We start from the raw sequence: 15,805 nt of genomic DNA, 5'->3' as shown, positions 1-15,805 counted from the left end.
GGCCCGATTTCCCGTCAACCACTCGGGGCGACCTCGGGTGCCTCACTGAAGACACAGCCAAGCTCTCAACCGCTCCAGAGTGGCCAAGTGCTCCCGTCTGCTACACCCACTCCAGCTGCACCCCCCACCTCCCAGCAAGAGCTTCAGGCCAAAATCCTCAGCCTCTTCAATAGTGGCACGGTTGCGGCCAATAGCAGCTCTGCATCCCCCTCAGTTGCTGCCGGAAACACCCAGAACCAGAATTTTTCCACAGCAGCGAACAGCCAGCCTCAGCAAAGATCACAGGCCTCTGGCAATCAGCCTCCAGGCATTTTGGGACAGGCAGGATCTGCTCGGAACATGGGCCCCAGGCCTGGGGCTCCTTCCCAAGGGCTCTTTGGCCAGCCTTCCACCCTCCTGGCACCTGCCAGCAACTTGGCTAGCCAGAGGCCCGTGTCTTCCACAAGTATCAACTTTGACAATCCAAGTGTACAGAAAGCTCTGGACACCCTGATCCAGAGTGGCCCTGCTCTCTCCCACCTTGTTAGCCAGACCACAGCACAGGTGGGGCAGCCCCAGGCCCCCATGGGATCGTACCAGAGGCATTACTGAGGCTAAATCTCAACTTCCCCCAGGTCCCTCTTCCCCTGGCCTCCTACCTGTTGCGTTCTAAGTAGTTACTTGGAGGATGTTCTCTGCGCGTATCCAGGTCCACATCGAATGGCATAAGTTTCTACCACCTGCTCTCTTCTGCCCAAGGCTGTTGTTACTTATTCCTTCCAGAGTCAGAGTTTGTACTGTCTTGGAGGTGTATTTTTTGTTGTTGGGGTTATTTTTATTTTTTTTATTTTTTATTATTTTTTGATAGAAAATAAATATCTCTGGGGTCATGGGCAGTATAGGTGTCTGGGCTCCGTTTGTATTTCATTTGTCTCTGTCAGCTCGATGTGGGGGCGGGGAAGGAAAAAGCAGCCAAGTTCCAACTGGCTGCGTTTGGGGTAGTCCTTTCATGGCGAGAGCCACTGCCTTTGTTCATTTTGAACCCCCCCAAGGCTTTCTGGCCTCACACAGGCCCACCAGAGCGCGAGCTCCTGCTTGCGTCCCTGTGCAGGGTTGTAGAGCCGCAAGCTGGGCTTGGTAGGCATGGTGCCAGTGCGCCCTGTCCCACGAGTGTGGGGGCTGCCTGCGGGGTGGTAAGCAGGCTGCTCGGGAGTTGTTGAAGAGGGGCCATGGCAGTCACTTTCCTGCCTGACCCAGAGTAGTTCTTGGTTTTTCTTTTTCTTTTTTTTTTTTTTCTTTGTGGCTTTCATTGCAATGGAAGATTTTCCGTGGACTGAGCAGCACCGGTCACCAGCAGTTTAACCCAAACTGTGAATCTGGGCCCCAACCACTCTGAACCCTTTAACATTTGTCAGCCTCTTCCTCACCAGTGGTAGTTTCATGGAGTTGGCTCTGAGAAGACCACCCTAGACTCTGGTGGTGAACACCCATTTTTTCAGTGATTGCTCTGAGCTTTTGGCCCAGAAATCAGGCTCTTGTTCTGTTTTCTGAGCAGCAGGAGGTAGGGACCATTTTGATGTCAGACTTTTGGTAGCTGGACATGTTCTTGGTGCAGGCGGCTGTTCATAACTTCTGAGCCAGAGTGAAGTTACTAGAGGGAGGACCTCTGCCTGCTGCTCTAAGTGGAGCCGAAGGAAGCTGCCTTCTCCCTAGGGATGGTGCTCCTTAGCGCCTTGTGGATCAGTCTCAAGGGACCCCTGGCGGAGACACGGGAGAGCAGTGACTTCAGCTGAGTCCTTGCCAGTAGCTGAGTAAACATTGGTTTCCAAAACTCAAGGTCCCCAGATGGCAGTGTTTTGTTCTGACCTGTTTGTGTTATATATAGTGTTTTGTTTTTTTTTTCCCTGTTTGGAACTCCTGTGTTGTCAATAAGATGAAATGATTACTTTTTAATTAAAATGTAAAAGTGAAAGCCCTCTTGTCTTTTTTTGGGTGTGTCAGTAGGGCCTCTTTGTGGGCACTCCTTCCCAAGCGCATAGGTGAGGGTCCCCGACCTTGCTGACTGGCTTCAATCCGTTGTGAGGTCTGTCCCCTTTGTCCTCAGCCTGCAGTCGGGCCTCAAAACCTCTTTGAACCCTAGCTTCTCTCATACAGCTCACCTATTTAGAAGCTTTAACAGTTTGGAGTAAAAGCCTGCTGGGTAATTGTAATGGTGTGTAAACATCCTTGTTTGTGGCAGACTTTCAGTGTGTCAGAGGCTTGTCCGCTTATTCTAATGAAAACAGAATGGCGAGGAGGCCACTTCTGACCAAAAGGCCGTGGAGAGAGGGGTGCTCTCCTGTTTTGATTTTGTCTGTTGCCAGCTCATCATGCAAGGATTGGCAGAACCAGCGTCCCAGGTGGGCGCACTGGGGAGCATTTCACAGAGCTCCCCACTGGGAAACTCGGGGTGGATGTGGTGAAGTGACCACCACAAGGCTGCCAGTAGATCAGGGATGAAGACGCCATCAGCGCCCAGCCTGCCCTGGAGGTGCCGTCTCGGGTGTTTGGCAGGGCTCCAGAACTATCAGTACACAAACTAGGCAGCTAGACCTGGAGGATCAGCCAACAAACTCTTCTGTCAGTGGTGGTCAGTGTTTCTGATTAAGAGTCCGGTCCTCACGGGAGGCCCACTTTGAATACCCCTCTTCCCACCTACTAGTTCTTCCCCCTGGAGTGTCCAAACAGCACACCTCAGGCTGTGAAGGGTATAATAAAATTATTTTTATTGCATTTTGTGCAGACAGGAGTCTAAAAAATTAATACAGTAAAAGCTATAAAGCATTAAATGGGAGCATTCAACAATAAAGGAAAGAACCAACCCTCTCCTTTTCATCTTGGCACAAAGAACACAAGATCAATACTGAGGCAGAATGCGAGATACTGAAACACACTGAAAATTAAAGGCAGGCCTAATAATAGTAATAAATACTCTTGATTTGGTTTGCAACCTCTCCTATTTACAAGGGTTTTCAACTTCATTGCATTGCCCTGCACATAGATCGTCTAAAACAAAAGCAACGCTAGTTATCACTACGAGGCTATTGAAATATTGCACTCAGAATAAAAGTCACTTGAATGGACATGAAACATCTAGCTACATGATTATAAAGATAAGTTGATGAGTGACGGGTGAGAACATTCATAACAAATATTGCACATGTAGCACAGAAAACTTGGGGGTTTGTTGTGGGATGTCTGTTTTCATCAATGGAAACTTTGCTCTTGCCAACCAGACAGCCTGGGCCCAGAGAGTGCAACTTTGGTTCCCTAAGTGATGTTAATACAGCCCCCTTTCGGTTCTGCCTAGCCCACCACTTCAGCCTGAGAGTGCTAGGCCCCCAGAAGGCTAGACCCAGCTGTGGTTCTCAGAGGGAGGTCTTGGAGGATGGGGGTGGGAAGTGCTGGTGTCTAATACCTCCAACTTCTGATTACTACCCGGAAAAATCTATCAGACCCCTGATCAAATTTCAGAGAGGCCTTGGTCTAACCGCAGGCGTCCAAACCTCCTCCAGCCACACCTGACCCAGTCTAGATGGCACCAGCGCCAGCTCTGCCTTGGGCTCAAAGGAAAGGAGGTGGTGAGGTCAGGAGTCCCCAGAAGCCTCAGCTCTGGGAGGTGGACGGGATGTCTAACTAGGTGCAGTCAGGGCCCTGGGGCTGGAGTTACTGTACGCAGCCCCAGAGGGCGCTGGAACGAGCATGCAGTGCATGTCCCCCCTTAGTAACGTGCCCTGGGGGAAGGGAACCCGGCCAACGGGGTTTCTCTAAGGGAAGAGGGCAGCTCTGGCCGGGCTGGCGGAGCAGAAGCGCCAAAGACTGGTGTTGGAGAAGCCAAAGGCCTTGGGCCCTAGTTGGAGGAGGGCAGAGGCGCTTAAGAACTAAGCAAGTGGCGACTCCAGCTCTCCCCCAGGCCCAGGTGCCTGGGAGACGCAGCTAGAGGCCGCTGCTAGGCAGCGAGGCCCGGCCCCCAGACGCGGAGAAGGCGGCTGGGTCCCCGAGGCCGGAGTTGCCGGATGGGAACAGGGTAGGAAAAGTCAGGGGCAGCGCTGGGGCCACCCCGGAGGGTCCGGCCCCTAACCCAGAACCGCCCCCTCCTCCCTCACCTGTCCCAGGGAGGAAACTCCGGGGGAGGGGCCGCCCTCCAACCCCCACCCCCCGATTTCAGTCTTTGGCGAAGAGCCAGGGGATAGGGGAGTAGGCGACAAGCCGGTGGAGGAGAGACGCCTGCTCCCCCAGCGAAGGCACCGGGACGGGGCTTCCTGGGGGCGGGGGCGAGGGCCTCTCTCAGTTCCTCTGGCTTAAGGAACGCCCCTCCCCTCTCCTGGCCCCAGCTTGCATAAAGAGCCGATGAGAAGAGGCTGCGCGCGTCTCTGCAGCCACAGTGGAAGCTCACATTCGCTGGGAGGCGAATCCAGGAAAAATTGGGACACTTGTCTCACTTCGTCTCCGAAAAGATCTAGAGGGAAGAATGGTCGGAAGCCAAGGGGGCGCGGAAAGGGTGAGGAGGCGTCGAGGGGTTGAGTGGTCGAGGGACCACGAGTTCCGCCTGGGCCTAAAAGCACTTTTGCTCTCAAACGCTCGGACGTCAAGGAAAACCCAGCCTCCCGAGGCCTCCGCCTTCCCTGGGCGCGCCCCCAGCGGGAGAGCGCGACTGCGGCGAGAAGTCCGTTGCGCTTCTAAGTCACAGAAATATGGGGACGTTAAAAATACACGCGATGTCTCCTGTACACTATGTATACGCTCGGCCGGCTCGCGCTCGTGGCCGCGAGAAGAAGTAGAACGCAGACGGCGGGGGCGCCTCCTCGCCACCCCGCGCGCTCCGGGCCGCCGGGGGAGGGGCGCAGAGTGCGGGCGGGGCGGGGCGCGGGAAGAGAGGGAAGGGGCCGGGCGGACGACCGGGGGGTCCTCGAAGCCCCAGGTCTGCTCCTCTCCGCAGCCTCCTCCGATCTTTATTGCAGCGTCTCCTCCGGCGGGGCGAGGCCGGGCTTAGAAAAAGGGCGGCCGGGGCCGACGCGCCAACGGGACTCTGGTCTCCGGGAGGGGAGGTCTTCGGGTCCGCCCCAGCCGACGTGGCCTCCGGGCTTCAGGCAGCGGGGAAAGGGGGCCAGGGCGCGGGCACAGGGTCTGTATGTAAACGGTGACAGCGGCGGGGGGCGCGGCGAGGGCTCCGGGGCCGCGGGCCGGACGCGCTCGGGCCCGGGTGTTTGGTCCTGGCTTTCAGGAGTAGATGGTGATGACCTCGCGGCCGCCGCCGCGGACCAGCATCACCCGGTCCAGGCGCTCGGTGAGAACCTCGAGGAATTCCATGTCTGAGCGCCCGTCAAGGAGAAAGACCGTCCCCTTTCCTCCCCCATGGAATCAGGCTCCCGTTGGCCCCAGCGGAACGCGGAGCTCGCGACCCTGTCCGAGGTGCTGATTCTGAAGCCGACCCGGCTCAGCCATTCCTTCCCAGGGCTAGGACCTAAGTCCCCTGATGTCCGCCTCCCTCCCTCCTCCCAATTTTAAGCCCAGGATACAGTTTTCGTCACCGTTGCGGTTGCGGGGAGGCCCAGGCATGTTGAGCAAAACAAGCTTGGCATCCTGGGATTTCTTGACGATGACCTCGTTCAGCCGCACGGCGGTGTGCATGCGCCGCACGTTGGATTGGTTCCTGCGGGAGGAAGCCAGGGAGGAGGAAGGCACGTAAGGCTAGGAGAGACGGGGTTCTTGGATCCAGTCGCCCCTTCCAGCACCTCCCCGCCCCTAGCACTGGGCTGCTGGGATCTGCTCCTTGCAAGCCAGGGACCACCAACCCTAGACCACTCCAATCTGGGCTACTCAGAGACCCCAAAGGTCAGGGGCACGAGTTGAGGGTTCATGGTAAAGTGAGAAAAGTAGGGAACCTGGCCAACCTAGGAGAGAATTTAAAAATTCTGAAGCACTTACAAGTTCTCCCACTCCCTTCAGGAAACATAAGAGAAGCAAAGAGAGGAAGAAAAAGGAGAGGGGTCAGAAAAAGCAGGAGGAGCTGAGGACTTGAGCCACCATCAACACCCTGTGTGCAGACGACTCCTGTTCTCCCAGACCCCCAGCCTTCACCTTTCCACTGCCTGCACCTGCGTGTTCTGACCCTTAGCAATCAAGCCCAACCTGAGTCCTCAGACAGAGCAACCAAGGGGAGGTCTGGGCTGGGCCTTCCAACTACCAGGCCAGGACCCCTTCCACTCATTTACTCTCCATGGGGAGCAAAGACCCTGTAGGCTCACCCCAGACCCCAGCCCTTAGCCCCCAGGCCCGTACGGCTTCATGCTGAAGAAGTCCTTGATGCCCTCAGAGGAGACAGGACTGGGGCCCTTGTTCTTCTCTGCCACCGACTTGTCCTTGGTCCAGGTGAGATGCACTTTTTCTGGATCTGCCTCGCCCTCCACCTCAGGCTCCTCTCCCGGAGATGGTGAGCTGCTAGGGCAGCTGGGAGCACTTTGGTCATGGATCAGCTGCACCTAAGGGATGAAAGAAGGGATAGCGCAGGATTCATTTGGAGACCAAAGATTCTGCTCCCACCGGTTGCAGCCAAACTACCCGAGCTGCATACCTCCTCTTCCGGCTTCTCCTCACTGTCACCAGCCGTCTCTTCTGGGACGCTGAGACGGAGCCGGGTGTTGGCTGGATTCTTTCTCCGGATTGAGCCACGAGACTCATCTGTGATACTCTGGATCTAGGGAGGGACACAAGTTGGTGCCATGGTAATCACTACCCATGCCCTGCAAAGAGCTAACCCCAAAGCTGATGTTCAGCCAGGATGTGCACTTTCGGGACCTGTGCCAGTTGTTAAAATACTGCAATGCTTCCGCACCAAACAGCCACTGTCCCAGTGATATGGCCACTCCGACTTCTCTCCAGTACCCCTGGCCTTCCCACCCTCCAGCGACCAAAGGCTTGACACCTGGCCCAGCTGAGCTCTACCTCAGGGCCAGTTCTGACTGGTCGGTGCACATGCCACTTCTTACAATTGTCCTGTCACCCACCTCTGAGAGCTCTTCTGTCCCCAGCCCCAAGGACCCTACTCGCTGGGGTGGGGCTTTCATCCAAATGCCAGAGGGCTGGTGGGCCCATGTTACCCACACAGGAGAGACCTTACAGCCAGCCTTACTCCGTGAGAATTCATCACCGTTACCCCTGAGAACCCACCATCCACACCCTAGGAGGTTTGCCCCCAGCTCTCATCATCAGCTGCATCCTGAAATATCCACTCGTTACTCACTCTCTAAGGGTCTATCACATGATACCTTATCCCCCATGCTGCAGCCCACACCCCTGAGGAGCCACCATCCATGCACATTTAGCTTCCACTCTTCTCCCTTGGGCCCCAGAAGTCACGTCGAGAGCAGATCTGTCACCCTTGCCAAAGCCCCTCTGTGTCTCGGCTGGGAGGCTAGAGACAGGCACCTGCAGCGTACACCCTTGCTGCTGGGGAACCAGTGCCAGGAGGCAGCAATGCCAGTGACTAGGAGTGGGCCACCCCAAACCTGTGCAGCCCCAGAGCTGGCAGCAGCTTGAGACACTCCGAGCCCAGCCAGGGCAACCTCACCTCCCGCTCCCGCTCATTCTTGGTTAAATGCATTTGCTTGAGGATCTGGGAACGCTGCTCCATCACCAAGGTCTTCTCGTAGGTGTAAGCAGAGATGTCGCTCTCATGCTGTGGGCAGGCAGGGGTGGGATGGGGGAGAGGGGCAAGGGAGGAAAGTATGAGCTCCGAGCTCAGGTGCAAGGCCAAGAAAAGGGAGGCAGGCCCCCTTCCTGCTGCCAGCCTAGGACTTCCCTGTCCAATGACCTAGTTTAATCAACAGTTGTGGGAGGAAGGACAAAGCAGAGGGCGATGCTCTTTGAAGGCGAGGCAGCTCATTCCCTCCTCAGCCAAGCCCGGGACTGGGTGAATGAATGGGTGAATGAATGAATGAGTTGATTAATTAATTACCTGGGTGAATGGAGAGGGGGAAGAAGTTAAAAAAGGAACACAGAGATGAATGAATACATACACATATGAATGAATGGGTGAGTGAGTGAATAAATACATTAATGAATATATGGGCGGATTAATGAATATACCATTAGAGGGACGGATAAATGGTGCTGAGTGGAATGGACGACGAGAGGCTTTAGAGTGTGACTGCTAGAAGCGTGGACTCTAGAGCCAGTCTGCCTGAGTTTGAATCCCGGCTCTGCCACTTGGTGCACGTTTGGGGCAAATTACTTAATGTTTCTGTGCTCAGCTTCCTAATCTGTAAAATGGGAATACTGATAATTGGATAACTGTATCTATTTCATTGGTTGCTATGAGAAGTAATGTATATATAAAGTGCATAGAACAGTGCCTCCCATGTAATCAACATTCCTAGACAAGTCTATTCGTATAAAGGAGGCGAGGCAGGGTGGGTGAGTGGGTGGCTGGATGGATGGGTGGAAGGGCTCTTGGGTGAACATGTGAGAGGTTTAAAAGTGGATGGGTGTGCCCAGGTTCCATCCCTGGTCAGGGAACTAGATCCCCCATGCCACAACCAAGAGTTCACAGGCTGTAACTGAGGGTGCCACCCACCACAAAAATCGGCCTCAGTACCACAACTGGGACCCAGTGCAGCCAAAGGTGGATTGGGCGGGGGGGTGGGGGGGGGGACCTTAGCAGCACAAGCTGATGGGTATTGGGGTTCCCCTATTTGGTCCTGGGCCCAAGGGCAAAGAGGCCAGCGGGACTCCAAAACTTGAGGCAGCTCCTGGGGGCTCACCATCTCCACCACCTCGACCTCTGCGGTGATACGTAAGTGGTACAGAAATGTGGTCAAGTCCTTCTTCATCTGGATGCTATTGTCGTCCATCTGGGCCACGGTGAAGATTCGCATCTTGCACTTCCGCCAAACCTGAGAGATGAAGGGGACCCAGAAAGGTCCAGTCCAGATGCCGTGCGGAGACCTGGGGCCAGACCTCGTTCTTTACCCTTCCCACCCACCTTCCCACACATCCAGGTAGCCCACCAATCCTCTATCTCGGTGGCCACTCCCCACAAAAATGCCCCTGATTAGGTGAGGGTCCCCCTGCCCCCACTGAAGCATCACTCGCTTGAGTTAAACACAGCTCTCCTCTATAGTTCAAGTACATTTGCCAGGGGAGACACAGTCAGTTCCCAGCACCTCAGAATAAAGGAGGTGACTGGAACCCTCTACCAGGAGCCGGGGGGCAGCCCGGGAGCCCCTCCGCGCGCGTGGCCATGAGCACGTGCACACGGGAGCGCGCGCGCGGCCACGAGCACGTGCACATGGGAGCACGTGCACATGGGAGCACGTGCACATGGGAGCGCGCGCGCGGCCACGAGCACGTGCACACAGGAACGCTCACGCACACGCACCTTGTGGTGCCGCAGCAGGAAGGGCAGCAGCATGAGCATGCCGCCGTCGTGCACAATCCACCAGACGTCGATGCTGCCTTCAGAGAAGCGCTCGGGGTTCCCGGGAAACATGGAGACATTCTTGGTGACCAGCAGGGCCAGGTGGCCAGCCGTGGTTTCCCGGACCAGCTCTGGGGGAGACCAAGAAGATGGCAGACGGTAAAACAGTGACCCTGGTCCCCTCCTTGGCACCCAGCACCCCTCCCCATCCCGCCTCCCGCCTCGGCCTTGGGCTGAGGAGTCAGAAAAGCCCCATCTGCCTGGGCCGCGTTTGAACTTGGGGGGGAAAAAAAAGACAAACACCTCTCTGGGCCTCAGTTTCCCCACTGGTCAAGTGGTAATAAGGACGCCTGCCCTTTCTGATTAAGAAGGCGACCCTGCGGCACTTACTTAATCCTCCCAACTACCTTCTAACTGGGATCTACTGATAAAGCAGCCTCAGGGTTTACCAGCTGCCGTGACCTTCATCTCTCCATGCATCAGTTTCACGGCCCTAAAATAGAGACAGCCACGCCTAGCCCTCACAGGCCTGCTAAGAGAATTCGAGACTTAGCGAAAGCCACCACTTGCCTGGCACACAGAATGCAGTCCCTAAGTGTTAGTTACCGTGTGACTTATTATCCGCTGCTACCAAGGAATCCGATGCTCAGAGAGGGTGAGGCACTTGTGAACAGTCACACAGCAAGGAAGGGCCAGAGGTTAGATTTAGACCCGGGCCTCAGTGGTGCCTTCAAAGCTGTAGGTCTTCCCACTGTCCTGCACTGTCTTCCCTGAAGGGTTGTGAGCCCTGCAAGAGCCAAGTCTGTCTCCTTCACACCTAAGTCCCTGGGCTCCCAGCACAGTGTCTGGCACCTGGCCAGTTTTGAATGCCATCACCTGTATATGCTGAATCCATACTTGTTATGCCTGGGAAGCCGTCCGCAGGCCCAAAGAAGAACCCACCCCCACGCAGCCCTCCACCACTCCCAGCCCAGCCAGCTTTACCAATGAAGTTCCTCCATGTCTGATGATCTTCCTTCTGTCGCCAGTTGCGGGGCCAGCCAACGAGTACAGTGTTGTGCTGAAGCCCCCCGAGGCCCCCGGACTGAATCAGGTGTGACACACCATCTCGCAGGTTGGAAGAAATCACTACCTGGCAGAAGCCTTTCACTTTCTCTGCCTCCATCAGGCGCCGGATGGACTGGGGTGGCAGGGATCAGAAAAGGGCCAGCCTCAGGCCCAGGCCTGCCTGGCCCTGCTCAGCCCCTTGCAGCCTCCCTACCTCCCATCTCTCCTCTCCATCATTCCGATCTTCCTGAAGCTCAGCTCCGATCATGTCAGCCCCTGGCACCCCATCACCTATGGCCCCTATTCCCCACTACTCAAGCAAAGCTCTTCATGATCAGACCCCATGCTTCCCATCACCCTGCCATGGCTCACAGATTCCCCAGGGAAGCTCTCTCCCACCACCCAGACTCCCCCTCCCCCATGTTGTCCATGACACCCTGCCTGGCCCAATTCAACCATCACCTTCTTCAAACACCACCCCTCCACCCAGACCAGAATGAAACTAGGCTCCTCTGCTTAGCTGGACAATTTGGTTTTAATGATTTTTAAAAGTTAGCATAATAGTAGGCATTTAAAACACACATTCAATCTGCGTGATGAAGGAAGTGTTTTATGACTCTCAGTTTATAGCTAAGGAAATTGAGGCTCAGAGAAACTAAGACTTGCTTCAGGCCATATGGATAATGGATATTATTGTAGAGGCTCAAATCCAAGGGTCTGACTCCATCCTTCACACTCTTAACCAATCCCCTAATGTCAAACAGCAAGTGCTCCAATTTCTGCCTCTGCCCTAATCTGTTCATTCAGCATGTGGTGGCTGAAAATAAGAGCTGAGTAACCTTGGGCAAATCACCTCCCTCTGTGAGCCTCAGTTTTCCCATCTGTCAAATGGGCATTGTGACAGCTACCTCATTTAGGAAGAGGGAGAATGACATAACATGATGTGTAGAGCTTAGTATACAGCCTGAGAGATCATAAACACTCAATACGTTCTGTTACTTTGTGGTTACTAACTCTAAGGTAGCCCCTGTCAACCTCAGATGGGTTGGAGAGCCTTCTGTGTATGTTCTCTCTCCCCCGCCAGCCTGTGACCACCTTGAGGGGTGCGGTTTGGTCTTCCACCTCTCCATGTCCCCCAGGGCCTACCCCAGTGTCGGTACCCAGGACATGTGCAGCCACTGCATGTTGAATTAAAGTGACCAGTGGAGGCCTCCAGCCCTGGGCCCTGACAGATCGGTGTGAACGGCCCAGTGAGGCAGAAACAGCGGCTGTCACAAGCCATTAGGGGTGCCCCACCCCATCTCATCTCACCTCCCTGAGGCCCCCTTTCCCCTTTCCACTTCTAACCATGGCCCCAAGGGGAGAGAGGCCTGAATCACAGACAGAACCCGCTTCCTCTGCCACCCACCAGACACCTGTTAGTGCCACTTACTGCAGACCCCTGCTGCCCCACCTCACGCTGGCTCTGCCCACTGCTCCGTGAGCAATGACCAGTAGATAGGAAAGAGAGCAAGTAATCCAGCCCCCAGGACCTGGGTTTAAATCCTGCTATGCTTCCAGCCAGCTTTGTGACTTTCAGCAAGCCGCTTTCCCACTCTGGGCCTCAGTCTCTTCCTTTGCTAAATTGGATACTTATCCTGTCAACCCCATGCAATGTGGGAACTAGAAGAATTCACCAATGTGAAAACGCTTTAAAAGATTTATGCTTTGGCAGAAGAAAGCTGGAATAGGAGTCTAGGTTCTGAGTCTCCGCTTTCTGTCCTTAAACAAATGACCTGACTTCTCTAAGCCTCAGTTTCCTTATCCATAAAATAGGCCCTTCTGGCCCTGATCCTCTTGGGTTCTGCAGGTTGGATTCTAAGGAACTTAGTCACTGAGCCCTTGGACTCCACTTCTGAGGAGGAGGACAGAGAGGCCTGAGCCCCAGCTGTTGGCACAGGTGGTAGGGAGAAACTGAAAAGGAGCAAGGGACTGTCCTCCCGACTGCCACGTGCCCCCCACCAAGGCCTGTACTCACCTCCTCTGCCCGCTGGGCCTGGGGGTGGTTATCCAGAAAGGTGCCCTCAAGGACAGAGCCCACAATGGTCAGGCCCTTCCCTGCCTTGAGCTGGGAGGTCAACGAGAGCAGCTGTGGATGGACCACGTTCTGGTCTTGGTCCACACGTACCAGCACCAGCAGCTGTGGCCTGAAGCGGGTGCAAGATCACGTGATACATCCACCGCCTCCCCAAGCACCATAACTCATACACCCATACTCCATACACTAACCACCTGTCCTCCATCTCCCATCCACCTAAACATCCATCCACCCATGTCCTTGGGTTATCAACCCATCCAGTCATCTCCCACACATCTCTCCATCCACCCACCCATCCATCTCTGCATCTATCTCTCTCACCCATGCATTCATCCATCCACCCACCCACCCACCCATCTACCTCACCCACCCACCCATCCATCCACCTATCCACCCAACCATCCATCTAGTTTATCCTTCAGTTATCCATTCACGTCCATGTTAATTTACCAACACATGCATTATTCACTCAATTACCCTCACATCCACCTACCACCACCCATCCACACATTCATCTATTCACCCAACCACACTCCCATACATATATACACTCAGCTATCTGCCCATCTATTTATCTGTTCGTTTCCTTATTCATTTAGCCTCCGCAGCCAACCATCAGTTTGATAGCATCCTCTCAGCACCTACTCTGGGCTAGATCCTGTGCCAAGCATTTGAGGATTCACAGACTATTTATGCAAAGCTCCAGTCTCTAAAAGGCCAGTTTAGTAGACATGAGTGAGGACAAGTCCACAATGTCCTCATTCCAGAGTTCCAGACCTTACTCTTAGCAAAATGAACCTGAAGGAGAAGGAGGGCTTGCAGAGCAAGCAGTTAGAAAGCAGCTGGGCTGAGAGGCGGGAGGGGAAGATTCTGGCTCCAGTTTTGCCTTCCACGACCCCTGAGACCTTCCCTAAGCCCTGATTTTCACGTGAATCAAACAGTACTAGTAGTAGTAGTGAAGTCGCTCAGTTCGTGTCTGACTCTTTGCGACCCCATGGACTGTAGCCTACCAGGCTCCTCTGTCCATAGGATTGTCCAGGCAAGAGTACTGGAGTGGGTTGCCATTTCCTTCTCCAGGGGATCTTCCTGACCCAGGGATTGAACCCGGGTCTCCCACATTGTAGGCAGACGCTTTACCGTCTGAGCCAGCAGGGGAGCCAATAGAGAGATTGTTAGTAATCTGGAGATTTCTAAGAGGCCCTGTAACTCTTTGGATGATCCCACCTCTCCCAGGGTGAATGCTCTGTGATACTGCACTTACCCGTCTGGACACGTGCCTTCTCCAGGGAACTGTGAGCTCAGTACGTTCCCGGAGACCAGAAGGGGTCAGCACATAGACCATGTGTTCATAGGGGTTTTTTTAAACAAATGATGGGATGAATGGAGGGATGGGTAGATGGTTAGAAACTGGCATGGCAGGTAGGGTTTTGGAGAACGAATGTGTGGAACCTCAGCTCAGCCTCAGCGTTACAGGAGGGAAGGGTTCAGATGAGGCCGAACCCCACTCAGCAAGAGCAGCACAGAGCAGAAGGGGTGGGTCGGGCCCGCTCCCTTCCTCTTCAGTCGCCATCACTCACCTCCAGTTCTTGGTGTGCGGGGGCCCTTCTTCCAGGCGCAGCAGGGCGTAGCGAGCTGCACTGAGAGACAGGCCTCGGATCCCATCGCCCCATTCCTTCTCTGCCCTGGGGGCCGGGAAGGGGGGATCACGAGAGGCAGAAAGCCGGGGAGTGCCAGGGAGAAGCACCCACCCCCAGGTGCGGAGCCAGAGCTGTCCATCTCGGGCTCAGAAGGACGGTCACTCCTGGCCACCTCCGTTTCTCAAAGCCTCAGTGCCTGCCTCTGCTCCTGCCCCACCCCCTCAAGTTTCCTCTCCATTCTCCCCAGCTTCTCGGCCTCAACCCCATCCCTCCCCCTCAAGTACCCATCACCGCTCTCCCCTCCTCGCCCCGCCTTACCCGCGGTACTCGATATACTTGTAGATGAGCCCAGCAATGAGCATGGCCACCAGGGCGTAGTACCAGGAGCAGATGAACATGAGGGCCAGGCAGAGGCTCATGCCCAGGAAGGAGAGTGTCCTGGACAGTGAGAGGGAGACCTGGCCTCTGAGCCCCTGGCAGGGTTCTCACTGGTGCTGGGGGCTCAGACAGCAAGAGTTAGAAGGGGCAGGGAGGGCCTGGGCCAGACCTGGGAAGCTACAGCCGGGGCTAGGGGAGCCCACACCATCATCCCCAGGAGCACCACTGGAACCTGGGGACTCCGGGTGGATGAGCAGCCGCAGACAGGGCCCCGCCCAGCTCCTCGGTCACCACACTGCCCCAGCCCAGTGCCTCAGGCCCTGGCAGACCACCCTGCCAGAGGGGTTCTGAGGGCAGGGATCTCTGGGGAGAGTTGGAGGCAAGATCTCCCAGGAGGAACATGGGACGAGGTGACTGGTGCAGCAGGAGGGCCGAGGTGGGATAGGCAGGTAGCCTGGGTTCTGGTCAAGGTGTGCCATAGCCTTGGGCTGGGGTGACCTTAGGCCTACCCCTTTCCCCGCCAGAGCCTCCATTTCCTTTCGGTAGAATAAGCATGATCATGCCCGCCCTGTCTGTCCCACCAGCCTGTTGTGAGGGTTAAGAACCATCAAGCAGAACAATCAGAAGTCCGGCTCCACATGAGGAGCACCTTCTGTGCCCCAAGCACTGTAAGGCTCAGAGGGGCCTATGAGGTAGGTACGGTTATTGTCCCATTTCACAGCTGGGGAAACTGAGGCTTCCTCATCAAGACTGGCAGGTGTTGAGCACTAAGGACATGAGAGGGATTCTAGCTGGGACTGCTGATACTGTCTTCTGTTATTACTTGTCATTAGAAGGAGACCTTCACCAGGACTTTTCTCATGCTACTTGGGCTACGAAAGCTGGAGTTGAGGATCCTGAGACCTGGAGGGGATGGGCTGGGGTGAGGGGCTGGGGAGAGGATGGTTCTGTGGGCCGGGGCAGGGGTGGGGGTGGGGAAGGCACCCACCAGTGGTAATATCGAAAGCGTGGCCGCCAGTTGGGCGTCCTCAGCAGCGTCTGTACCGCACAGGCCAGGTTCACAAACATGTAGCACATGAGGAAGAACCTAGCACACAGAAAGGCCCCCAAGAGACAGAGATGCAGGAGACGAAGAGACAGACACACAGAGAGAGAAAAGGGGGAAGGGAGGAGGAAACCGGGGAGGCGGCCAAGTCACATTCTGATGCGTAGGGAGGGGTTCAAAGGCCA

General features: G+C 55.4%; 2 protein-coding genes across 5 annotated transcripts in view; one reads left to right on the top strand and one right to left on the bottom strand.

Moving 5' to 3' along the window:
* NCOA5 (nuclear receptor coactivator 5) overlaps positions 1–1,951 on the top strand; it is a 30,541-nt gene extending 28,590 nt beyond the window's left edge. For 2 of the 4 annotated variants that reach the window (XM_052650642.1, XM_052650641.1), the window contains one exon: positions 2–1,951. In XM_052650642.1, the coding sequence (XP_052506602.1) occupies positions 2–591 (590 nt within the window). In that variant the 3' untranslated portion in view covers positions 592–1,951. The remainder of the gene's footprint in view (position 1) is intronic. The other 2 variants (XM_052650644.1, XM_052650643.1) reach the window with 1 other exon arrangement.
* A 3,287-nt stretch (positions 1,952–5,238) lies between these two features.
* SLC12A5 (solute carrier family 12 member 5) overlaps positions 5,239–15,805 on the bottom strand; it is a 34,118-nt gene continuing 23,551 nt past the window's right edge. The window contains exons 14-26 of the mRNA XM_052650476.1: positions 15,564–15,662; positions 14,516–14,635; positions 14,138–14,242; positions 12,501–12,669; positions 10,421–10,616; positions 9,398–9,567; positions 8,781–8,912; positions 7,589–7,696; positions 6,593–6,715; positions 6,301–6,500; positions 5,947–5,961; positions 5,538–5,671; positions 5,239–5,330 (exon numbers count right to left, since the gene is read on the bottom strand). Coding sequence (XP_052506436.1) covers positions 5,239–5,330; positions 5,538–5,671; positions 5,947–5,961; positions 6,301–6,500; positions 6,593–6,715; positions 7,589–7,696; positions 8,781–8,912; positions 9,398–9,567; positions 10,421–10,616; positions 12,501–12,669; positions 14,138–14,242; positions 14,516–14,635; positions 15,564–15,662 — 1,663 coding nt within the window. The remainder of the gene's footprint in view (positions 5,331–5,537; positions 5,672–5,946; positions 5,962–6,300; positions 6,501–6,592; positions 6,716–7,588; positions 7,697–8,780; positions 8,913–9,397; positions 9,568–10,420; positions 10,617–12,500; positions 12,670–14,137; positions 14,243–14,515; positions 14,636–15,563; positions 15,663–15,805) is intronic.

This window comes from Budorcas taxicolor, chromosome 13, assembly GCF_023091745.1.
Source record: "Budorcas taxicolor isolate Tak-1 chromosome 13, Takin1.1, whole genome shotgun sequence".
In the NCBI taxonomy this organism is placed as follows: Eukaryota; Metazoa; Chordata; class Mammalia; order Artiodactyla; family Bovidae; genus Budorcas; species Budorcas taxicolor.
This window is presented reverse-complemented; position numbering and strand designations above follow the sequence as displayed.